Source organism: Eupeodes corollae, chromosome 1 (assembly GCF_945859685.1).
Source record: "Eupeodes corollae chromosome 1, idEupCoro1.1, whole genome shotgun sequence".
Classification (NCBI taxonomy): domain Eukaryota; kingdom Metazoa; phylum Arthropoda; class Insecta; order Diptera; family Syrphidae; genus Eupeodes; species Eupeodes corollae.
In genome coordinates, this window is record NC_079147.1 from 119480949 (window position 1) to 119508428 (window position 27480).

Sequence of the window (27480 nt, forward strand, 5' to 3'; positions counted from 1 at the left end):
TTAACTTACTTAATAATTAAAACTGGCTTCAAATAACTAACTAATATTTCTCTAATATTTCATTGTTCTGGCACCTGGCAAGAGTAATTAATTTCACTTCATATTCGAATGATATTACTCCCAAAGTAACACAATGAGAATACCAAAAAATTTTTCATCCACAATTTTGAATTTTCTTTTCTTTGAACACGTCTGAACAGCATGGCATCCGCCATTTTTCGAAGGTGGACGCCATTTTTTTTTATTGTGGGGAGTATGCACATCTTCCTGCATAAGTATTCGTTCCCCACATTTTTTTTATATGGAGTTAATACATATGCAAGTTTATGTGCAAATCGCAGTTTGTAGCCAAAAAGAGAGCAACCGTCGAAGTTGGTTCTCTCGTTTAGTTTTTTTTTCTCTGATAAGGAGGCTCACCAAAATGTACCTAAAAGTCAAGGCAGAAGACTCCAAGATAATCTGAGAGAGCCGAAATCGGCCTTGAATTAAGCATAGCTCTCAATAGCTTTATGACTGTGTAAGACTCCTCCAAGATTAACGATGCCTCCTTGTTATCCGCTGGAGATATTGCTTCATGCTCTTGACTCATGCATCCCATATGCCTCCAAATTTTGGAGAGCCTGTTGGAATAGAGTTGGAAGATACACTATGGCAAGATAGGGATCGTGCACCTGTTTCAACTGTTTTTATAAGCCGTCGAAACTCTAAAGGTAATGTCTCGATTGTCATCTCACTCACAAGTTCTAGATAAATAGCTCTAGTCTAGATCAGACAGACAAAAAGAGCTAACCATCACTCGTAACTAAAACGATCTTTTAATTTTTTTGTACAAATCGTATAGGGTCCGGAAAAGTTTAGTCTGACAGCTATGCACTGAGGTGCGGGTTTGCTTGCTACCATGCACTGTGGTATGATGTGCATGATCAATAAGCAGAGTCGTAACTTTACTTTTCTTCGACAAAATTATGGTAAATCGTTTAGAAACAGTCAATAGAGCATTGTTAAATCTGCCATTCAATCTTACAATGCCATAATCATCAATCACTGGATTAAGTTTCATAAATTTAACCTTGGAGGATACAAGAAATTTCATTTGTAAAACTTATTCTTAAACACACCTTATTCAAAACTGTATGGTGACTTGTCACTCAGACGCTGTGCACCAAGATGTGGTTATTTTAGTTTGATAGCAATATAACGATAGAACCAGCATATTACATCAATCACTACTTTCAAGATCGGAATCTTTCGTTGGTTTCATTCTCCAAAACCCCTTTGTTTACATTGTTGCATTTGTAATTTTGACCATTATTCCATGAATAGATGTGAAAACAAACATAAAAAAACTATGCCGTGGGCTAGCGGCACTTTGCAAAGCAAAAACAAAATGGGGAGGTCAATAAGTGTTTTTTTCTGATTTTTCTTTTTACTTTTGTCGATGAAAAAGTCAGTTTCTAGGTTTAATTTTGCAATAATTTGTTGAAAGCGAACCAATGTTCATAATCAGTTTAATATAATTTATTCAATTATTTTCAGTAATCACTACGAAATTTTTTAAATTTCATAATTAACTTGTTATTATTGTATCAAAGAGCAGTATATTGAATTCAAATATTTTTTTGCAAGTAATTAAAATCTGTATCAATTTAATTAATCCTAGTATATTTATAGTTTGTTTTTAATTATTTAATTAATAAATTTTAGATTTAGAAAAAGAGTTATTATCGAAAAATACCTCATCCTCATGAAAGCATACATGTATTTGCTATAAAAACAATTATGCTTCAAAGGAACACCAATATTTAAAAAAAAATCAAAACGATTATAGCGAACTTGTTGAATAAATGTAGAGCAAATAGAATGCAAATTTTGACGTTTATCACAAAATGAAATTGTCAAAAAATCGTTCTGAATTCATGCACAACTCATTCAATAGATCATATAATCGACATGAATGTTAATTGTTGACGTACAGAACTTTCTTTTAGTGAATTCCCACAGTTTAACGCAAAATACAATTTTCATTCATTCCTTAAAGATGTTTAGTTACCAAAGTTCAAGATTACTTATTATTGTTTAAAATATATGTATGCTGCTAATAATGAAATTAACTTAGATTACTTTTTATAAATGCAGAACATAGAAGAAAATATACATAAACAATAGTTTTCAGATATTAAGCAGAGGTTAGCTTAGAAAAATATTTTTAAGAAAGCCAATAATATTTAAGGTATGTTCATTATTCCAAAATTTAACTACAAACAAAATTCTAACTCTAACATAGTCCCTCAAAAATAAATTTTCAGGAATATTTCTGCAACAAACAAACTAAAATTTTGTCTTGCAATTGCCGAACTGCTTAAATGATGAAAATAATAATCTAATTGAGGAATCTGAACTAGCTTAAGTTGTCAACGGAATTTACAAATATTCTTCTCGTAGCATTGTCTGAACAAAAACATACGGTGGCACCCATCTATTGTTTCCCCCTGCTGCTCTAAGCAAAGTACAGCTGAAAAAATGTTCTGTTTTGTTGTATTGAGTATTGAGCTACACTTTTGTCCATTTTCAATTATACTTCACCAGTTGCAGAGCATATTGCGTTCGCAAAAAATTTAAATAAACAAAAAAAAAAACACTAGTAAATCATTGAATATGTATTTAATCAATCTTATTTTATTTAATATACATTTACAAATGTTTTTTGGATTGAAATTAAAAAGCTATACAAATTTTCCAATTTAAGACCATGTCAGCACTTCAGATTCTGTTGGTTCGGATTGTTTCGTTTTTGAACGAAGGCCAAAATGAAGCATTTAGATGTGCCTGAGGACTAAAATGAAGCATTTTGAAGGACCGGAACACTAAATGTGAGAATGTGTTTGCTTTTTGTATAATTTTATGCACACTTTCTCACATTTAGTCAGCAGATAGCTTGCAGGCAAACCGAAATGTCAGTCTGAGATTCCCATCTTGGTTTTGGAGTATTTTTGGTAAAGTTGACCATATTTCCGCGAATTTAATTAATTGTGGTGTTCTGGTACTGTGGCTGGGTAAAGCAAAGAAAACTATTAAATTTATTCGTTTGCGTTCGTCGTAACTATGTATGGCATAATTTCTGTAATTTCGCGTTCAACTAGGCGTGATGTATTTAAAAGGGGATTTAGAAGCATATTGAACAGCAATGCTAGAGTAAGTTGATGTTTAATAATTGTGCTTTCTTTGAAGTGGTTATTATGTAATGTATAAAAAAGCCTTAAATTCTGAACCGTCATTTTTGCATTTATTTCATGTATGCATAAACGCATTCAATTTTTGTTTTTATATTAACTACAAAAAATAAAGAGTTAAATTAAGCTGTTTGTACTCAAAGTTTTCATTCAGAATAAACTGGGTGTATTAGATATTTAAGAGTTGTTCGCTGTTACTCAAACGACAAACTCATTTTAATCAGTGTCTACCCATCCAAAGTGATGGGGAACTATTGAATGACCAAGAAATTTAATGGAAACCGTACTTGAGATCGCTCAACTTTTCTTTCCTGGAGAATAAACTTTCGCATGCAATTTTGTGCGATTTTCTTTTACCTCCTTTGGATTTAACCCTACTTTTTTGTAATTTTTGAAGTATATAGACAGTGTGTTCCACACCTAGTTTCAAACAGTGTCAGGAAGGTTTAGTCATATTAGAGCAAACTCCTTCCACACTTCAAAAGTTTTGCTAATTCTTACAAAAGTGCGCGATTAAAATACGAACGAGAAAGGTTTCATTAAAAAAACTATTTCAATCTTTCTACTACGTTCACCACTATTCGTTCATCAACCCAAAGCGTGAGCCAGCCACATATCCTACAGAAACGACAACCATCATGAACAAATGCTTTCTCCGCTTACGCCTCAGACACACAATTAACTCATTGTTATCTTTTTAAAAAGGAAAACCCTTCAATCTGTCATCTCTGCAATTCCAATCAAATCCTATCAATAAAACGTCTTATATCAGAATGCTGTAAAGTTAATTATATATGTTCATTACTTTTCAATAAAAAATTAAGTAACCTATGGTAACAACTACAATCGAAAACATTAAAAAAGTTCATAAACTATTACTTATACTCAATCTAGACTATTATCTGAATTAAACTTTGAAAATGCATATTGTACCCCAATTGCTGGTCTTCGAGCCTTTGACAGCCCCATGCATTGTATCTATCCTAAAAAAATATATCCTTAATAGATCTCTAATTTCCATTAAAATTTGAAAATTTGTTTTATATATTAAATAATAATAATAAAATAGTTTACGAAAAGATGTTCTTTATTTAGCTCGCAATTTCAGACTAACAATTTATTTTAATAAAATATTCTGATTTTATGTTATTGATGATTTGACAGTTCCACAGTTTCTTGTAACTCCAAGGAGTCCAATCAATTGGCAAATTCACCTGAGTTTTTTGTTTCGTAATTTTTGTAGACGCTTTTGTGAATTATATTTATGGGAACATCCAAATACAATGAAAATTCCAATATAAATGTTAAAACAGGATATGATTTTTATGGTTAAACTTTAATCCGGTAAAATTTTCTATTTGTTTTATTACAATGTCATTTAAGCTTTGTTATTCTTGAATTGTAAAAATTAATATAAATATTTCATAATATATAATAAATCTTTCTTCAAATATATTTTTTTCTATTCAAAAAGGTCCCATTTTGGATTTTTAATTCACAGCTATGAAAATTTAATAATAAGTTTCCATTTAAATGTGTGGTTCCTTCATCACAAGTACTTGATAAATTTATATTCTTAACATTCTTTAGCAATAACAAATCATAAGAAATGGTCCAAACTGTATATAATGAATGGTCAAGTCATGACCTAACAGAATTTGAACTTGTCTATACCGCATTTTGAAAAAATAGTCTGTTTTTCAATCACCCTGTCCAAAAATGATTTTTGTTTTTACTATATGTTAATATTTTACAATTCTGAATAAACATTCAATATTTGTGCATTCAAAAATTTAAATTTTCCGCCCTATTTTGTAAAATATTAATAGTTAAAACCGTATTTGTATCAAACTTAATTTTTTAAATCTAATTTTGAAATAGTTCTATTACAAAATATATATTACACAATAATAGTTATTGTTTTTAAAAACTTGCTTGATCTTTTAGGTTTTCAAAAAAGTATAAAAGACAAAGCTACCTTTAGTTCAAAAGTTATAAGCGTTTCAGTTTGATAAGTCTCGAGTTAAAAAGGTAACTAAATATTTTCTTGTCCCTATAAGTTCACTAGGTATTTTAATTGCAAAAACAATTTTTTCATTTTCATATAGACCTGTTCCTATTCTACTTGAAGCAATATTATTTTAAAAGTGTTCGACATTGTTTTTTATAATTCCGACTTTTAATAACTATTCTAGGTATAAAAGCTTGCTATTCATATTAACAGTTTCCCTTTTTATATTGTTTAACTGGTATAATATTTAAATTTTTGTTTTCAATTGTTTGCTTTAAAGTCAAAAAGGTTTGGTTAAAACTATTATTAATAAACACTTGTTTGTTATGCTGACTTTCAGGTGTTTTTCAATGTTTCGTCTGTCATCTTCATCTATCGCGCCAGTTAACCATTACATACCTGCCCCTACTATATTAATAAGTCCTCTTTTGTGTCTATGTTGAATTATAGTATACATTTTGTATTTAAGTGATTCTAATTCATGCATTAAAATTTCTTTTCCGTTTATGATGTAAATATTTAAAAAATAATCTTCTAAACTTGAAATTATCTTTGGAATTTTTGCTGGGTTTATGATATGGAAAATAATATCATAAGTTTTTACTATTTCAACGATTCCGAATTTTTTTTTATGAATCTGCTGTTTTAGTCTATTTTTTCTATGGTTAAAGTTGCATTAGTTGTTGATCTGAAAATTCATTCGGTATTTTTATATTTTTGTTTGCATCCTTTGATGTATATTCTTTAATTTTAGCTCTCTATATCTAAGCTCCTATTTGTGCCTGAGTTTTTTTTTTATTTTTCACTAAACCTTCTCTGGTTTTATTATACTCTTCTCAATCTTTATTTAGTTTTCTAATAACGCTATCTTCCATATTTTGCATTTTTCCGGGACCTTTTCTTTATCTACTCTGCCTTCTAAAACATCTATTGGTTCAAATTTAATTGAGGAATTTACTGATTTATTTTTCCATTCTACACACTGATATATTCTTTCTTTAGTTGTAAGCTAAGATTGTTCTGTAATGCTGTAGTAAAGTGTACTTCTATATTTTCCTGTCTTAAGAAATCTTGTACGTTTGTGTTTTGAAATTCATTATCTAAAACTATTTTATTAGTCTATTATTTGTCTATAAAGGTAAATAAATTATTTTTGGCGTTAATGTAAATATCTGCTTGTACTATCTGATTATTGTCTTTTGAGTTTCCGTGTATTGAAGCTTCAGTTTATTAATGTATTTTTAGATCAACTCTTTTAAAATTTTAAAGTATATACATTTTCTTAGACCTGCATAATTTTCGTTTATGCTAACATGACCTGAGGCCCTACTCTGTAATGCGTTTCGAAAGGCAATCCGATTCGAATCTGATATTCGATTCGTTTATGATTTCGTACTCTGTAAAATTTTCGAATCGAATAAGACAATCATCTAGTAATTTTTCGATTTATCAAATAGATTTTCCGATTCTCGCAGTATTTCTTATGAGATTTGTCAAAGCAAAAATACAAACAAAAAATTCAAAACAAATCAAAAAGAAGAGGAGGAAAAAATTAAAATTCAGTCATTGAGAATTATCGTAATGTCTTTTTTTACACTTCATTGCCTTGCAATTGCCACATCTCTGTTTTTAATTCAAGTTTAGAAAGTTTACGCCTTTTATTTTCATAGTCATTTCGTTTTTGGTGTTGAAATTTGTCTTTTGCCAAGATACATTTTTTTCCTTCAAGTCATACAAATTCCACCATAATTTTAAATTGCTTTTGTTTGGTATGCACATTTTTCGCTGATATAAAATAATTATTATTTCCTTATATTTTATCTATTTCACACAACTTAACACAGTTTTCCTTATGTGTCCTTTAAAAAGACCTTCGAATTGCAATTTGTTACCTCTCTTGGTGTAGAAACAAAATGTTCGTTTTCGAACGCTAATGACGTTCGGAAACGCATTGCCAGGTACGAAAAATCCGAATGTTTCGTTTGCAACAATTTAAGTGGTGGTCTGTTAGCAGATAAAAACGTATACCATAAATACAGAAATGGACATTAAAATATACGCAGAGCCAGTTGTTAAGAGTAAAACCCAATTAAAACAACAACATGGATTTTTTTTGCTTGTCGATTGTTTGGAGATCAACCGTTCCTCAGGTAAAACTGTACTTCTGGTGGACATTAAAATAGAAACACATTGTAATACAAACCCTTATATTTAACTAGTATCAAAAATATTAGTTTTTAACATTTTTTTACTTTTATAAAACAATTAGTTCACTTTAGGAAGTAAATTCAAATTATTTTAATAATATTACTATTAATTCTAAGGTAAACATGGGTGGCGGCAAGCATTGTTCCCTAGAAGAGAAACCTGTCGTTTAGTTCTACGAAGTGAGTTAAATAGCTGGAATAATGAGCAGATCTCACAAATTGATTGCAAAAGCAATTTGACCACTGAGAGCCATTTTGATTAGAGTGGGCCAGAAAGAGCCAAAAAGATGAGGAATGTTTTGTGGATGGACGAATTAAAGATAATTTTATTCGGAAATGATGGCAGACAAACCGTTTGAAAAAGCTAAATCCCAAATACACTCAGAACACGGTCAATAATGGTGGCATTAGTATCCTACTTTGGGTATAATTTTCTTGGTATGGCTTTGCACCGATACATTTGATTGAGGGTAAAATGGATCAAAATATGAAGATGCCGCCCATTATTTGACTCAATGTCCAACAGATATCACACTATAATTAAAGCTAAGGGCCTGGTTACCAGATATTAAAATCATTTTTAAATCCAGAATAGTTTTGCATTTAATGTAATTTTTTAAAATCTTTCTATCTATTTTAATATCCACGAAATTTGTTCCTTTATGAATTTAAAAAAAAATTGTGTTAAAATTTTACTATAAATAATGGGTAATTTTTGCTTGAAAGAAAAAAATAAGAAAATGAAGACCAAACTTGAAAAAAAAATCTTTTTAAGTCAATAAAAAATTGAATTTTTAAAACCGCTTCGTGTTTCTATTTTAACGTCCATATCTGTATATGGCCTAAAACAATTTGCAGACCAGACTATTGCAAGAAGTTATTTTTCAGTGAGGGAATAATTCCGTTCATGATCGTTTAAGGTGCGGCTTGCATAACACACTGTGTGACCGTCCTGTGTAAGTTCGGACCTAATAGCGAAATCACTCGCATCGGTGGTAAGTTTGAATTTTTGGTTGAAGTCTGTTTACTTCAAAACCGTCGAATCTGAGAGGATAATTTTGAGTTATTAAAAAGATTTTATAGTTTGGATCCTATAAGTTGATCTTTGAATTTTTCTTTAAATATCTGGTCATTGGTTGCGAAATTTTTGTCTAGTCTTTAATAAACTTTCTCTTATAACTAGTTATAAAATAAATTAAAAAATTACAAACACCAAAATGTATAGAGATTATTATGGTACTTGTAAGTACCGTTGGTCAACAGAACCAAAATTTACCGCTATATAGTTTTTAGTTCATGTAAAACACTGTGGTACTTCAAAGTACCGTCGGTCAACAAAGGGTTAAAATGATTTAATTTGTTTTTTACTTTCTAGTAACAGACGTTTTTGTATGCTTTCTATTTTATTTTAATTCGTTTTTACTCCTTCCGAATATCGTCAAGGTTTATCAATTTTTGAAAAGTCGCAGGGGCGTTCTTTAGCCCGAAAGCCATTTTTGTGAATTCAAAGTGCTCAAGAGGAGTCGAAAATGCTATTTTTTTTGTTTCTATCCTCTTCCCTAACTGGTACCTGGTGGAAGATTCTAGGTAAGTAGTGCCCTAGTAAAGTTGTGAAGTACTGGGATCTTCACAATTTGTCTTAGGTAGTGTCTATATTAGGAATAGCATATTTGTCGTCAATAATGACTTCATTCAATTTTCTCTAATCGACTATTCTCCATCGAGATCGTGGCACATGCAAGAAAATATCGAAACGAGCGTTTGATTTTGTTGTAACAAGATGTTAAAGTGATTGTATCTTCTCCTTTTTTTCATTTTTAACTAAACTAAAAGCCCTTAAAATATGCGGTTCTTCTTCCTATTTTTTGCTCACTTACAAACCATTATCTGTTTTAACTAAACTAAAAGCCCATTACCAATATTATAACTACCTGTTGTTGCTTTTTTATACTATATATACATATATATATCAAAATATACTTTAATGATGAACATTATTCCATATGGTTCAAAGTTTCTTTTTTTCTTTGTTTTTGACTAAACTAAAAGTCACATTGTGAAAATAATAATTAAAAAAAAATGTTTCTTTAATGTTTATATTTACATATTTTTAACTATGAAACTTATTTTGGAAAATATTTTTACCCAAATATTGTATTTTTTTTTGTTTTTTTATGTAATTAGTTTTTTTCCGGCAGACGGCTTATAAAGCCATGCTTTGTATATCTTTTATTATGAAATATTGTACTTATAAGAAAATTGAAAAAATAAAGAACTTTTATTATTATTATTATTTATTAACATAAAATTACAAATTCTATGCTAATAGAAAAGAGCACTAGCTACAAAAGCTTTCCACTCTAATATAAATTATTAGTTAATTATATTATTAAATTATTGATATGAAGATATTTGTCAATTTTCAATAAATTTTCGACATTAATTGTATTGAGAAATAAATAAATATTTTGGTCGGTTTTTAGGATGGCATTAATTTTTTTGGAAATTCCACATGATGATAAGCCAAGTATATGTGGCATGTTCAAGTTGGTGTTGCATGATGGGCAGAGGGGTGAACTTTCTTTCCTAATAGGTGTTGGTGAGTTACGATACTGTATCCTAAGCGAAGGCGAATGAAGTTTGATATTGTTGTTCTGGACAGTGATGATGGGTAGATTGGAGCGGACCGGTCAGTGTTTATCTTTGCATAATGATTTTCGTAGCTATCCCAGTTGAGAATTTTGTTCTTTTTAAGCAATTGATCGATATATCTTTGAACGTCGTTCTTTGAAAATGTATCGAAAGTAAACAGGTGCTTCGTTGCAGAGTTTTGCAGCTTTGTCGGCATATTCGTTGCCTGGTATACCGATATGACTGGGTACCCACATTAATTTTAACTTTGTTGTGTGTTTTATGAGCAAATCTCTTTTATTGTTTATTATTGTGTTGTTGTTGTTGTTCGGATTAAGGATTGATTTGAGCACTGATAGACTGTCGGAGCAAATTACTGCTTTATAAGTGGATTGCAGGACAATTTTAGCAGCTTCAAAAATGGCTAGTGCTTCATAAGTGAAGATTGATGAGAATTCCCATAAAATTCCAGCTCTTAACAGAGTTCCGTCTTCTTGAGTTACTGCAAACGAGGTATTTAAAGTTGATTTCGACCCATCCGTGAAGACCGGAATCCAGCCTTCTTGTTTTAAATTTACCATGATTTCGGCGAAACTGGAATGATAGATTCTGTTGTTTGTGTTGTCTTTATTGTATACTGATAGAGTTAGTTCAAACAAGTTTGTATTAATGTTCTACGGTGGGAAGGTTGAAATGGTGTTTCCTTTGACACGCTGAAATGGTAACCCCGTTTGTTTTGCAGTTGACAAGGCTTTAGCAATTGTAGATGGAAAACGCATATTTTTTTTCAAGTTGGAGGTTGAGTCGATATCTTTATCAATGACGGAGTCCTTGGAGAATAAAAGCTTTGACAGTATTTTTAACATGCTTTCTGATTGACGCTGTTCCAAAGTAGGAAGTCCATGATGTTGTCTATTCTTGTAGTCCGATAGGCGTTGATACTCCTTCTCGCGGATTGATGGTATGTTGATTTGAGAACATTTAGAGTTGAGGTTGGATATTTTCCATAAATGTAAAAACCATAATCGATTTTACTTAAAATTAAGGCTTTAGTAATTCTACATAGTGTATTAATGTGAACATTTAATTTATTGTTGGATAAATAACTTATAATATTGCTTCTTGCAGCTAGGCTCTTTTTCAGATTCATACAGTGTGGTTTCCAATTATACTTATTATTAAATCTCAATCCTAAAATATCTAAGTTTTCTACGCTTTCGATATTTACATTATTTATTGCTAATTCAAGTTTAGGACAAGATAATTTGCGACATATATGTAGAGTTTTACATTTGTTTAATGAGAGCTTTGCTCCTGAGTTATTACACCATTCTACAATATCGATTACAATTTTTGAAAATGTGTTTTTTGCTTTCTCTAAATCGTTGAGTTTGCACATGATGAAAATATCATCAGCGTAAACACAATGATCGAGAAGTTTATATTTTTCGATCATGACACTGATATCATTGAAAGCCATTAAGAAAAGCACAACTGATAATGGTGATCCTTGTGGGATACCATTATTCAGTGGTTTGGCTGTGGAAAAAGAATTGTTTACCCTAACGGATATTTTGCGGTTTGATAAAAAAGATTTGATGAATGAATATATTTTTGGACCAATTCCCCAATTTTTTAATTTGTTTAATATTAAGTGGATACCTATGCGGTCAAAAGCCTTGTCAAAATCTAATGAAAGTAGCGAAATGTGGTTTCGGGATGATAACGCTTTTGATATGTAATGATCGATATGTAGCACAGCATCGGAACAGCCTCTCTTAGATTTAAAAGCAACTTGGTTGGGGCTAATTAATTTTTTGGTTTCTAAAAACCAGAAAAGGCGTTTAGCAACAATTTTTTCCAAGACTTTAGACATGCAAGGAATTAATGAAATGGGACGATACCCTTCTATAGAGTCTATTGGTTTGTTAGGTTTTGGTTGTAGAATGACATTGGCTACTTTCCAAGTCTATGGGATGATACCTCTATTAAGTATTTCATTATATAGCATAAGAAGTCTTGATTTAACAATTGGTGGTAAATTTTTTATCATTGGATATGAGATACGGTATATACTTGGGGTTTTTCCTTTTAAAGCACTGAGACAACTTTCCAATTCAATAAAAGTTATAACGCTTTCTATTTGTTTCGCTGCAATGTTTCCAGCGGTTTGTGGGGAATAGCAGGAAATGCTATTTCTTTTGAGATTGTTGAAAGATGTTGAAAAATTATTGTCGTTTGAGAGGTCAGACCAAGAACATGCAAAGAAGTTGCCGATATCTAAAGATGAAGATATTGGGCCAGAGGGTGTTTTAATACATCTGATTGAACGGGGAACAAAATTGCCGGTTAGACATCGGATATTATGCCAATTTTTTGCGGTGGATGAGTTTGGATTGATAGTTGATGTACAGTCTGTCAAAGATTTTGCTTTGCTGATTTTTAATTCTCTGCAGAATAAAGCATTTGCTTTTTTGTAAACAATAAGGTAAGGTTGAGAGGGATGCTTTTTAAAGGATCTCCAAGCTTTCATTTTTTGGTCTCTTAAACATTTTAAAACAGAATTCCACCAAGGAACTGTTTTGTTAGTAGCGAAAGGTGCACTTTGAGGAATGGAAACGTTGGCTGCGAAACGAATTGCTTTTTGTAATAAGGCAGCTTCTTTATTGATGTTTGAAGATGGGGTGTTATTTTCTAAATGGTTGTTGATAACGAGTTGAAAGGAGTCCCAATTAGCTAAATCGGTTTTGTATTTAGGGTTTGGGAGAAAATCGGATTTGTTAGGTGAAATTTGTATTTGTATGAAAATAGGAAAGTGGTCACTATTATGTAGATCCTCTAGTGTGTTCCAAGTTGTAATTGGATAAAGTATTGGTGAGCAGCAAGATATATCGATGTGCGTGAAGGTGTTGTGCGTTGAGAAATGAGTTGGCGAGCCGTCATTCAAAATAGTTAGGTCATTGTTAAAAAGGAAGTTTTCGATCATGCTACCGCGGTGATTTGTGGTTGGTGAACCCCAAAGAAAATTCCAGGAGTTTACATCTCCACAAATAAAATAGGGGTGTGTATTTGGCTTATTATATTTTCAAGATCTGACTGAGGGAATGTCTGTTTTGGCAAGATATAAACAGTTACAACAGTAAATTTAATCTTTAAATGTATTTCTACAGCGAGAGTTAAGATGTTGGAGTTAATATTGATTAGTAAGTGGGGGATATTTTTTTTAATTAACATTGCTATACCTTGTTTGCCTGATAAGTTTTGGGGAGAATTAAGAAAATACCCAGAATAGGATTTGGGAGTTATAAGGGTAGATTGATACGCACAATGTGTCTCTTGACGAGATATTAAACATGGTGATCCTTCTTTTATTAAAATTTTGAGCTCGTCGAAGTTGTTTATATAGCCTTGTATATTCCACTGGAGAGCTTTAAGATAATTTTGAGGTTGTACAAAATTGTGAGTTATTTTTTTAGGGTTGTCGGATTTATTATGACTCCGCTGCCTGGAAGTTGAAGCATTGAGGCTCCCTAAAGAGCCTAAATGATTGAACCTCAAAACAGCAGAGTCAGGGTTGTGTAAATAATTATTATTGTTAAATGGAATCATCATCGATTTCGGTGGGTGTGACAAAATAGTTGTTGTTTTTAAGAAGGGTTTGAGTGGCATTAGAGATAGGTGAGCTAGTGATCATAGAGATCTGTGAATTTTCGGAAGTTGCTATTGTGTTAAAGAGATTTATATTGGAATTACCTGTGTTTGTATTGTTATTTAAGGAAAAAGGTTGAAGTTGATTAGTGTTTTCTTGATAATTAATTATGTTTGTTTTGTTATTTAATGAAAAAGGTTTAATTTGAGTATTAATTGGAGTGGTGGTTGCATTATTTATTGCACTGGAAAAGCTTTGTTGTTTTGATGTTGATGCCTCTGATGGAGGTAAAGAATTGCTTATGGAGTTGTTATTTTCATTTGACATAGAGATAGAATTTGTACTATTGTTTTGAGTGGATTGAGATGTGTTTATGTTGGAAGGAAGTGTTTTAGTTGAATCTGGGTTAGCTATTACGGAGTATGAGTTTTGATTGAGGTTAGGTTGTATGGGGTTTTGTTCCTTATACAAACGCTTGGCCTCGGTTATACTACACTTATTTTTAGTTTTAATTTTTAAAATTTCCTTCATTTGGATAAATGTGGGACAGTCTTTTGAGTCAGATGAGTGGGGGGCAAGGCAATTAGCACACATTTTTCTTGTACACGCGGTATCTTTATGAGGTGGTAGATTACATACATTGCACATGGGATTTCTGTTGCATTTTTTTTTGTATGACCAAGTATTTGGCAAATTTGACAGCGCATGGGATTAGGGTAGTACTCAGATACTTTGGCTTTGTACCAACCTATTCCACGGTATCGGGAGGTTGGAAAGAATCGAAAGTAAAAATCATTAATCCCGTCGGCTTTTAAATTGGCTCAGGTTCTGCATTAACTTTTTATGTGAATTTGTAGACTCCTATGACATTTTAAGATTTCATTTCCGAGATTATTTCGGATTCCGGGACGTTTATAAGCATGAACAACGCCTTTAGAGCCATTTAGTTGGCTGTCTAATGTGATTGTAACTGGACATAACCCTGAGAGATTTGTAGTGGCTATAAATTTATCGCAATTTGTTGGTTTTTGGTCAAAATCAGAATATTACCATCACGAAGTTGTGTTGTTTGCTCAATGACGATAAATCTTGGGTTCTTGAAAAGTGTTTTTTTGGGTAGTATAGGGAACTCTACAAAACGAGTATTATTGGATTTTTTGTTTTTTTTTGGCACTGGGTTCCGATAGCGAGACTTCCGAAAGTCCGCCAAAACGGCACCCAGGTTTCATTTTAGCCCCTGGGGCCATGCGGTTTAGATGGGAAATCAATACACTCGCGATAGAGTAAAACTATGCACTTGAAATGTGTATGAGTGAGGGAGAAGAAAATAGATGTTTATATTGAATAAATTAAATAATTAGGTATTATTTTATTAAAGAGAAAGCAGTCGAATTGACAGAGATAGCGATGCGTACGGCACGAAAGCTAGTCGGTGACTGAATAAAGAACTTGTCTATCTATCTATTCTCCATTTCTTTTCACCAGGGTTATCTAATATCTTTGGCACAACCCATAGAGAGCTATTGTAAGGAAAATTTCTCTCTTGTTTTATGTTTTGTGTAAGCATCGTTTTAATTTGTCTACTAATCTCCTATTGGTGGATTTGGGGGTATCGATACATTTTTTCGTAAATTGGCCTATATGTTTTTTTTTTTTTTTTGAAGATTCTTTACAGCCTCGTTTTCCTTTTTCTTTAGATGTTTACCAAGGAGACAACTTGGTACATCTTGTTCTTCTTTATTTCCCTCTAATATGCATGCATTTATAAATTTCATTTTATTCTCGTGTATTTCAATGTACGTTTTTTCTTAATTATTTTTTGCTTGAAACGGTTTTAGTAAATTTTGACCAATTAAACCGTCAAAATGTTTATCTTTGAATGATATAAGCTTCCAACACATGTGAGCTTTTTCCCTAAATTCTTTTGGAAGTTCTGTAATTATTTTCGAATTTTTTTGGACTCCCGTTCAATGTATTAAAAGTAATTTTTCTTTCAAAAGAATTAGTTTATAATTTTAATTTATAGAGCAATGTAGTCGTAGAACCTATATCTATCAATCATTACATTTTTGTATCTTCTATGGCCAACTCTATTATCGGTAAATCCGATTTAGAGGCTGTAATTGAAAATTTGATATGATTATTATGCCCTATAGTCTTTTATATTTAAGTTATTATTCTGATTGAAATTATTTCTATACAGATTAGAATTATTTCTATACTGTCCTGAATAATTGTTTTTATTTTGTTTAAAATTGTTTCTGTACTGTCCTGAATAAATATTTAAATTCACAAACGCATCACTGCAGAGATGATTTGCGATCCTCCATGTATCACGTTCATAAACGCAAATAATTAACATCACTTAAAATGTCAAATTTTCATTATTGCAAAGTTGGATAAACTGATGCACAAATATTTAAAAAAAAGCATCAAGAATTTTCTTGATAACTTGTTGATGGCGACACGATTAGTTGCAAAAATTGGGGAAAAGGAGAATGGAAAATATGTAATCAAGTTTTAAATAAATTATAAATTAATTAATTGGAATATTTTACCAGCGCCGAGATTAAACTTTTATTGAAAACTAGACTAAAGTATGTTTCCTCCTATGGGAGGCAGGAAATCCAAGTCAGTATTGTGGAGGAAAGTTCTGGAGACGATAAAATGTGTGGCTCCAGATTTAAATCATAACAAAGACCAAATCCATCGAAAGTTCCTAAATGTGGTCATCACATACAAAAGAATAAAAAAAGAAACAAGGAAATTGGAAAGGATGCGACAACTTGGAAAATTTCGATAGATTGGACGAAGTGTATGGAGCCAAACATTCAATTCAGCCTCCTGTCCAGAACTTGCACTCCTCAATACTGATTAAAATCAATTTCTTTTTTAACTTCCCATAGGAAGTTGTTGTAATGGTTCCGATTTGAAGAATTGAAAATTTTGACATTTCTCCCTGGATTCGAAAAGTGTTATTTTTCGATTCAATATTATCAATGAGAGTTTTTATTGGTTACACATCCATCCCAAAGCAAAAGTTGTTTTTAAATGTTAAACTTTTCGCCAGCCAGCATCGCACATTAATCAGCTGAGCAACGATCAGCATCCCAAAAAATGCCTTATCACTACCCAAAAATTTGACGTTTGTGAATTTACCCAATGTTCCTATTCTGATTAAAATTATTTCTGTACTGACCTGAATAATTGTTTCTATTTTGATTAAAATCATTTGTAGTAATATTTTTGTGGGTTGGGATCTGTTTACTAGCTTTCTGCCTATTAATTTGGATCATCCCTGTTTCTTGTAGTAAGCATCTCTTAAATTATTTACCTGCCTACTTAACACTACACTAGCAAGGTTTGAGACCATTAATAAAAGTTTTTAAAATCATCGACTTATTTTCTTATCACTTTTTACTATTTTTTAGCCATTAGACTTTTTATTTGTTCATTTATCTTTATACTATTATACTTACGTACAAAATACGGATTCCACGATTTGGTTCCGGCAATCCAAAATTAATGTTTTAATTTACCATTGGTAAGACACTTTTAACTACGAGAATATTAATTACAAACTTTGGATTGAAAATCTAACAAATGTGCCATTAAAATTCGAACAAAAAAGGTTTCATTAAAAAAAAACTTTAGTTCAATCTATGAACTTAATCTAGTTTACAAAAAGATTTTCTTAGTTTTGCTCGTGATTTTCGACTAACAATTTATTTTAATAAATTCTTTATTCTCATTTTATGTTATTGATGATTTGACAGTTCCACAGTTTCTTGGAACTCCAACGAGTCCAATCAATTGGCAACTTTACATCAGTTTTTTATTTCGTAATTTTTTGTAGACGCTGATGTTGCGTTATTGAGAATTATATTGCGCGTAATTGCGTAATTGCGCGTGAAAGAGTAAAACATTTCCCCTTTTTGCCAGATCTGGTCCAAAAAAATTTCTTCACGCAATTTCTGAGCATCAATTTGATGCTCGCGGCAACAAATGACAGAAGAACAAAAAAATATTGAGTAAAGGATACCCATGTAATTCTTTTATTTTCATTTTAAGTTTGGTAAATGTGAATATAGTTCATATTTTCTATTTTCTTGAATTAATCAAATAGTTTTCATAAAATTTATATCTTTTTATAAAACTGTTACTAAAGAAAAAAATTGTAGTACAAACAATATATAAAGATAGATAAATTCTTAATTTTTCTTATCAAAGTTTAACAATAATTCTTACTTAAGAATAAGGACTTGGCAATTCTGCCGTCTGCCTAAATTGACATTTCATAATACAAGGAAAACATATAGGTAAAATAATTGAACTAAATAATTAATTAATAATTTAAAAAATGCTAAAAATTAAAAAAAAAAAAAAACAATACAATAATACAACAATTTGGTTGGATTCGTATACTAAATTAAATAAGTTAAGCAATAGAAAAAACTTCATAAGCAATCATTAACAATTTTGATATGATTTGAAACACAAAAAAGATGTCAATTTAATATGATCTGAAACACATACATTCACAATTTTAAAGTGATTTTAAACACACAATTAAAATATTTTAAATAATGGTATGATTTGAAACACAAAAATAATAACAATTTTAATATGATTTGATACATACAAAAAAAAATGTAAAGTGATTTTAAACACAAAATTAAAAAGTGTTAAATAATGGTAACTGGCCGAATGATTAGATCTTACGTTGGGAAACTATTTCAGAAATGTAGGACGTGCTTACAGAAATTATATAGGGTGGACCACCCTAGTGAACCATTTATAATTTCATGATGTCTGTTTACAGTAAGATGGCTTTCATTTAAATGTAATCGACGACTTTCCTGTAATATCGGGTATACCGCAATAAAATATGTTTATCTTCTATTTCTCTTCTGTTACATAAATTACAAATTTCAAATCGTGCTCTAAAGATATAACTTATAGCTTCGGTCGATAATTAATTATTGAAATAGTTAGCTTATGTTCCTGGAGGATGTTGGTGAAGCTTTAGAGAGATGCTGATTGTAATTTCTTTCATCAATTTTAGCAGTAATATTTGCAAGCATAGAGCTCCATTCATCGACATTTAACTCCAATAAAGTTAAGATAGCTTCATGTGAGATAACTAGCTGACTCCATTCTTTGAAAGGGGTGTCCTTAGATTGCAGTAGTCTCAGCAAGATGGTTTTATGAAGACTTCTTTCATCCGTCTTCATCACTCTTATTAAATAATCCGAGTTCATTTTTAGGTTTTGAGTATATATTGGCAATACGCCAGACTCCACCTAAATAGCATAATTTGGTGTTAAATTAAGTAATGTCTTTGAATTGCTTCAAATTCCTCGAAAGCCAAGTATCCAAAAAGTTGAGCACCGTAGCTCATACAAGTGTTGACAGTTGCTTGAAAATCCCGATATCTTGATAAAAGATCCATCCTCAACGCAATTTTAACCTCTTTGCTTTTTTGTTTAACATGCTTAGAAAAAATTATACCGAAGCAAAACTCCAAGATATTTAAACTCTTGTACCACTTCAATACGTTCATTATTGAGTGCCCAATTCTTTTCCGGCAGCCTTCTTTTTTTAAAATATATCATCAGGAATTTTCGGGAGATCCCTAGTAATGAGATCTTATACATTAAAGCCTGTCTGTTGACCTTATCAAATGCTGCTTTGAAATCTACAAAACAAGCACACAATTCTTTTTCTTTTTAATAGACTTCCTGGCAATACTGTAGCGTCTTGAGCTTTCGCAATTCATTGTTATATAGGCATTTCCACAGAATCTTTCATTTTCAACAATTGAATTTTTTTTTTTAATTTTGAGGCACATCTACAAACATTTCCTTGATTGTTTATCATCTAAATAACAAGAAAATACTTGCGTGATTCATTTTGAAACATCGTTAATAAATATCTTCCGTTCTGTGCAGTGCAGTGGAGATGTGTGCAATGTGCATTCAATGAAAAACCCTCATTTCATAAAAAAATTTGATTTTGTACTGTCGTACAGACTTTGAAATTTAAAAATTTCGTTCAACGGCTTTTTTTATTATTGATTATTCGTAAAATTATCATTCACAATCATTTATTTTTCTGTAAGATCTTATCGATAGGTGTGCCGCTAAAAAATCACATATTCTGTACCAATCACGTTTTCAATTTTAAACTTTAAAATGCCATTATTTATTTTTAAATAGAGGCACATGATCAAATTTAATTTTAATTGATTTATTGATTGATAGAGAATAATTTAAGCCTATAAAATACTATCAGAATCGATCGTTGAGAAAGTTATATAGAGAAAAAGATCAGATTTTAATATTTGTAAAAACGGAGGTACTCTAATTTAATTGCTTTGTACTATTTTTTAAATGGTAGCACGCCTTTATATCGAGGTTTTTCTATCAGTGTATATTATAAATAATTATAAATTAATGATGTTAAGTTGTTTCAAAGGTCGTTGAAATGTTTTTTCTTTATAAAACTTAATAAATTTGCATCTGGTGCGCTTGAAATTTGCAATATTTAAGCCTATTTTTTATTAATTTTAATTAAAATTTTTAATCCAATCAAGTCAAAAGTAGGTTATATAATTGAAATAAGTCATGATACGAAAATATATATACTTAGAAAGTGCCAATTTCATTACTAAGACTTAATATACTGTGGTAACATGAATGTTAAAAATACTGTGGAAATGCCCATATACGACTTTATAATTAATGCCTTTCCCTATAAAGAGAGCTACACCGCCCCCTTGAGTGGAGTCGGGCCGGTCTCTTCTTACGATATTGTAATTTTTATGAGTCAATTTGTGTTTGTGGTTTAGCTTAGTTTCGCTAGCCATAAACACATCGGGACTGTAGTCTGTCAACAATTGGAACATATTGGCTCTTCGTTGAATCCTAATCAGTGAATTTACATTCACAGCTAGGGCTTTTAGGCGCGTCTTCGTCAGCGCGCCCATTATTGTCTTAATTGCGCCAGGCCAGGCAATAAAGAGTAGAGATGATCTACCCTTTTGCCTTGCTTCTTTATCTGACTTTGCAGTCCTGTTAGTTGACCTTGAATGCTCAACAACAAGGTTACAATGTCAGGCTGCACCTCTGGTGCCTAAGGCACAGGGGCCTTTGGGGCAACCGTTGGTGGAGCCTGTCTCGTGTTCCCATTCCCTGACACCATTTGGGCGTAGGAAAATTTGGGGTCCACGAATTTTTGTATTGGAGCCTGACGAACTGTTCGACTTCTTTCGGCTTTTTGGCTGGCCCCTTTTTGCTTAATTTCTTGGACCTTAGGGCAGCCCCTATAACTAGCCGGGTGCCCTCGGTTTCCGCAAAGGACACACTTGAGCAGGGTCAAATCCTAAACCCGCTCATTCCCCAGCTTGCACTCTCCTTCTTTGTGGGTTTCTCCGCACCTGACATAACGCAACTGCATATTGCAGTTGGCATTGGCATGGCCAAACCTCTATCACTTCGTACATTTTAGAATGTCGTCGTGCCTTTTTAATGTCTCCCAGCGTACAGCTTGATTATCGAGAGATTCGATTCTCTTCACACTATTAAAACTGCTTTGGGGCGATAATGTTACAAGGAACATTGGCAGCCTATAACCCCCTCGTCTGGACTTCACCGTAGTGAAAGGCTTGACCCCGATAAAATCGAGATCGTCAATAGCTTTTTGGCGGAGCTCAGTTAAGAGCTCCTCCGGTTCCGTGCAGGAACTTATGCACTTCAGAAGGACCGTCTTAAATTTCTCACATTTGGGCGTGTAGCTGAAGAACTCAGCTGTGGCCTCTTTTAGTAACTCTTTCACTAGCTTGTATTCGGCCAGTGAGAAGCACTGCACCGAATACCGCTTTTCTTTTTCGTTCCAAATATTTAGTAAAAAATTTGCCCTTAGTGGCCGACTTACATACCTGTTTTAAGTCCTGCAGGTCAACCTGATAGGTCCGAATTGGTGGCACCTTCTCCTTGGGCTGTGGTTGTTTCTGGTGTTGCTGCTGCTGATTTTGCTGCTGTTGTTTCTGCTGCTGCTGTTTCGGTTGCTGCTGCTGCTGTTTCTGCCGCTGTTGTTTTAGATGTTGTTGTTGCTGGTTTTTGGCCTTAGCCGACGTCGATGGGCACGCCGCCTAGACATTCACGACCACGGAATGTTGATAGTTTGATGAGATAAAAAGCAGTTTGAAATCATTACTTCAGTTTAAAGCAGTTTCTTACTTTAGTATTTTCATAACTTGATAAGGGCCTAGTTCTTAGCAAGTCCGAAGGTGGTACTTTTCCTACGAATTTCTGCACCAATACAAGTATTTTACTCTAACGCACTATCTTTACGTTATATATGTATATAGGTACATAACAAGACACCATTATATATAAACTCTTCTAATAAAGAATAAACCTGGAATTTATTCTGGGGTTTCTTACATTTCCTGGTTTTATTTTTGCCCTTTCCTAATCAGCATATCGGGTTCACTTTATTTAAAAAAATGCATTTTAGTCGTTAGACTAAAAACGTAAAATTTGTATTTGTCTTTTATTCTTGTAAAAGAAACAAAAAGTGTTATTCGGTTACAATGGCATTAATCGAAGCCTTCAAATACGTCATTCATTCTGCTTTTAAAACAGCTGTATGCAGTGACTTACAGCGCAATTATTAAAAATGACAAAAACCATGTGCCGATAATTCAAGCTCTAATAGTTTGAGAAATTAGAGAAAGCTTAAACCGACCTCAAGCAGTGCAGATTTAACAGATGAGGCTAGGACATACAATTTAACAAATCCCATATTTTTAATTAACTACTAATGCTGCAAAACAACAATATAGCACTTCATTGTAAATGTTCCCAGCATCGAAATTTGTTTAGATCCTTACAGTAGACCCAGTTATTCATAATTATTCGTCTTAGTAGCAAAAAATAAAATTTGAAATATATTATTTTTTATTAATTTTAAAACATTATTTCTGTAATACCTATTTACATACGTACATAATTTATAATCTGTAGCCGACATATAGGTATAGTGTAACCTGGCGTTATATACCGGACAATATAAATTTATTTGTATTGTATCCTTCAAATAAAATTAAATTAAATAAAACAGCGCCACATACTCATTGTGTTTATTTGTGAGTCTTTTTATTGTATTAATATATTTTTAGTTATTTAAGAGTACCTTCATGTAATGATTAAATATATTTCAGGTTAATATAGCTGGTAGCAGACATATAACTTTAATTCGCGTTGCTAATAAACTAAGCACGTCATTCGAAGATAAATGGAGTTTTGAATACAGGTAAGTAAAGACTGTTATTATTTGAATATTGTATATTATATATGTATCACAATACGTACTTTTAGGAAAATTAAAACTTTGAAGGGGAATAATGCATGTTTTCATCTAAGCGCTTCAAATTTGCAAATCGAAGTTGTTAAAGTCCCTGCGTTCGCCGATTCGGTATCAGAAGGGGATGTCAAGTAAATAGATTTGCTGTATACATGAGTATATTTTTTGTAAACTAATTTGAATTAAAGGTTTACATGCAAAGTCGGAGATTACGTTAAAACTGATCAAGTGGTAATGGAGATCGAAACTGATAAGACGACAGTTGGTGTTCCTGCACCGTTCGGTGGAATAATCGAAGAAATTTTTGTTGCTGATAGTGACACTGTAAAAGCAGGCCAACAGCTTTTTAAACTAAAAAAAACGGATGCAGCGACAACTGCACCATCTGTTCAACCTAAAGAAGCTGCTGCACCACCTGCTCCTTCAATACCACAACCGCCACCGGTGACTACAAAAATACCTTCGTCGTCAGCACCTTCGTCACCTTTAGAATCACCAACCTCAGTACCACCAGCTAAATCACCAACCTCAGTACCACCAGCTAAATCACCAACCTCAGAACAACCAGCTGCTCCTCCTGCACACATCCCTGTGGCTGCAATTCGTCACGCTCAAGGAATAGCTCAAGCGACAGTCAAGGTAAGATCAACCATTTTATTTTGTAATCCGGAAAAAGTTAATTAATTTTGTATCAATTATTTATTACTATTATCGCAAATATCTTTATTAGTTGAAAACATTATTATCTATACGACTATTTTTTGAAACATTGAATTGGTACTAAGTGGTACCAGGTGGACTCATGCGAAAGGTTGTTCTTTTTTTAAGCTAAGTATTTAATAAGTCTTGATAGACTTTGTATGTATGTTAAGTTCTTTAAATTGACTTTATGTAAAACAAAGTAAAAAATAACATAAATGTACTTAACTTCAATTTAGTTTTACTGTACATATGTATACTTGTCCACAAAAAGAACGAACCATACTGTAACATATGGTCGTATCTACGAAGTCCATGAATCTAATTAATGGGGGCTACCTAAAGTTTACATTGGTATAAGGAATCAACATAAGAATAACTTCTTCAGAGTATGGGTAAGATTAGACATTAGATTTAACAAGTCGTTTTCTAGTATCTACTGAAGTATTCTCATAGGTTACAATTTATAACAAAACCCAGACTTCTCACAGTTTTGACTATTTTTATTTTTTTATTAGAAAGTAAAATGGTTGAATACCTTACTTACCAAAGCAACTTCTCCATCTAGCTGGGCCACTAGCAGATGTCTCCAGTTTCGCGCTCCAAGTTGGGTGTTGATTCGAAGACATTCCGGGCCGGAGCATTGGTTTGGCGCTCTACTTGACCCAGCCATCTTAGTCGTTGGACTTTAACCCTTCTGGCTAAGTCTACGTCGCTGTACAGCCCGTACAGCTTCGTTCCATATTCTCATACACTCGCGTTGTACATGAGAGCGAACAACGAATGGACGAACAAGCATGATTTTACACATTTCAAAGAGTCAATTTCAAACAAAAACACATTTAAATTATAAGAAACCAAATGGCACTAATGTGAAAGAATACATCCACTGTTCGCAGTTCGTAGCTCATGTGCAAGATGCTTTAAGGGCCTTGTACATGAGAGCGAACAACGAATAAACGTGATTTTACACATTTAAAAACGTCAATTTAAAACCTTTAAATTTTAAGAAACCAATAATGTTAGGAAAATAAAATTTGCATTTTGTTCTCTAAAGATGAAAATTTTGTAAAAACAATTTGGAAGTAACGAATTGTGTTCCACATTTCATCTACTATGAAACGAATAAATTGTTAGCGAGCAACTTAACCTCAAAGATCATGCTGAGGAAAATATGTAGAACACGGTAATTATAAATTAAATTAATTTTTAAATATTATGAATATTGATTGAGGATTATTGTTAAGCTGGTTACTTCTTTTTTTTTTAATATTTATAAATCATAAAACTTCTTTCGAGTTAACAAGCACATGTGTTGAAAATAAATTCAGTTTGAAGTATAGAAAAGTGAAGCATCGCAAAACCTCACACATCAGATCCCATACACAAATAGAATAGCCTCACATTTTTAACAAGTATATACTTTACTATAAAAGCACTTGTGATATTAATATTTATAGTTTTAATATTGAACAATATTAAAGTTCGATATTCCTCAGTTTATAATTATTCTTCGATCATATTCATCTAAATTCCTTATTTAAAACTGTTGAATTAAATTTACTTCTTGTTTATGAAATTGGACTTCCTGGAATAGCCGTTTTACTTCTTACTATTCTAAAAAAGATGGGATTGATTTTGAAGATAATGTAAAAAAAATCAACAAGAACCAACAAAGGCGTACCTTTTTATCAATAATAATAATAATTCAGCCCTAGAAGTTGAAAGCTTCGATTTATCATAAGGACAACATCGTAGAAACAGCCAATAAATCAAACATCTGCTATGTTTAACGCTTGGTATTATTTTCACGTTTACTGTACTCATTTTGAAAACTTTTGTTTTTGCTAAATTTACTCTAGTATTGCAGATTTTCACCAATAACTTGCTAGGCTCTAGATATAATAATAAGTAATACCATTTTAAAATCTGCATTTAACGCGCATATTTTTAAAATAGTTTCCCACTCAGTTATTCATGCATTTTTTTTTATACCAGCTATGATTTAACTTTTTCAAAATATATTTGTTTTCACATTTTGAATACCCTGGGTAGATATTTGGTTTTGTGTATATTTTTACTTACTTGGAATTCTCCATCTCCAAAGGATTTGATGGCTCAACTTTCCATTACCCCGGCACGAATTTCAACTCGCGGTTTTTTTTAACTTGATAGATATATTCAAATGGTAGACAAGTGCATTCAAGAGGACACAAGCGTCCACAGGTTTTTCCTCAAAAACCACCTCTGCCTATCAACTCCTACTCTCACCTCTTCTTGATGAAATCGGGTGCCTAGTACCTCAACTGGAGATTGAGTTCCAATCCAAGTGGAAAGTTGTTGGAGGCAGCAAACGAGAGAGGGGGAAGAGATGTTTCCAATAAGGCACATCTCCTAATCCAGACGGCAGAGGAGGAATTCCCGAAATGGAATCAACGGTGATCTACTGAGTAAACACCTTATAGGGCTTCTACGACTTATCCGGAGCCCAGGCCTATAAGAAGCGATTTATCCGGCTCCCCGTCCTTGGAGCTATACTAAGGATCTGGCCCTCCAGGTTGGGGGTTGTGCCGTCGGGGTGACTTCCTGACCACTTAAAAATCTCCTAGTTGCGAAGCACCAAAAAGCATCGGATACAGACGGATTTACTGTTGACAACCTACGCCAACGAACTTCGGATATGTACGTGGAATGTTAGATCCCTTAGAAGACCACGTGCAGCCGAAGAATTAGCGGAGGCCCTAGACTGCTATAAAGCAGACATCCAGGAAATACGATGGGATGGACCAGGCAAAAAGTGGATGAAAAAGTGCGATATTTACTATGGTGACAGCCTGCACGACAACACTTCACAACAGGCTCGCAAAGCGGCATTGCATAAAAGGATGAAAGCTGCTTATGAGCTCTTTGAGCAGAAGGGGCGAGAAGAACACCGACTTCTCAAAAGGAAAAAGAAAGAACATGAGGAGCGTGCGGTCCAAGATGTTGAGATGTTGGAAATCAGGAATGAAGTTCAAAAGTTTTATGAAAAGGTGAAACGAAATTCACAAGTACATAAACCTAGAACCGAAGGCTGCAAAGACGAAAGTGGGAGCATCCTAGTGGAACCGCAGTCAATACTAAGGTTATGGATTACCACTTCTGCAGACTGTATAACGGCAACGACAAACCGAATTTCGCTGTCAGGAAGGATGATCCATTCAACTTAGACAACAAAAGCCAACAATCCGTCCTCCCGAAGTCTAACAAAGCCGCTGGGGCAGATGGCTTGAATGCCTAGCTCTTTTATGCAGCTGGAGATAAGTTAGTTAGGAACATCCACCAACTTATCTGTAAGATATGGTCGGGAGAAAGCATGCCCGATGAATGGAACCTCAGTATTATTTGCCCGATGGTGAAAAAAGGAGACCCTCTAAACTGCAACAACTATAGAGGAATCAGTCTTCTTACAAAATCTTCTCTGCCGCAATATGTTAACGTCTTAAGCCCATCTTCAACAACAAATAAGGTCCTTATCAGTGTGTTCTTAGACCAGGAAAGTCCACAGTCGATCAAATATTCACATTACGGCAGATCCTGAAAAAAAACACCAAATCGACACCCACCATCTTTTCATCGATTTCAAGGTAGCATATGACAGCATTTACAGGAACGAGCTGTATAGAGCCATGTGTAGCTTTGGCA

General features: G+C 32.7%; 1 protein-coding gene across 1 annotated transcript in view; it reads left to right on the forward strand.

Annotated features, from left to right (window-relative positions):
• The first annotated feature begins 2997 nt into the window (after positions 1 to 2997).
• LOC129943090 (dihydrolipoyllysine-residue succinyltransferase component of 2-oxoglutarate dehydrogenase complex, mitochondrial) overlaps positions 2998 to 27480 on the forward strand; it is a 31236-nt gene continuing 6753 nt past the window's right edge. The window contains exons 1-4 of the mRNA XM_056052351.1: positions 2998 to 3192; positions 22955 to 23046; positions 23112 to 23228; positions 23286 to 23736. Coding sequence (XP_055908326.1) covers positions 3103 to 3192; positions 22955 to 23046; positions 23112 to 23228; positions 23286 to 23736 — 750 coding nt within the window. The 5' untranslated portion in view covers positions 2998 to 3102. The remainder of the gene's footprint in view (positions 3193 to 22954; positions 23047 to 23111; positions 23229 to 23285; positions 23737 to 27480) is intronic.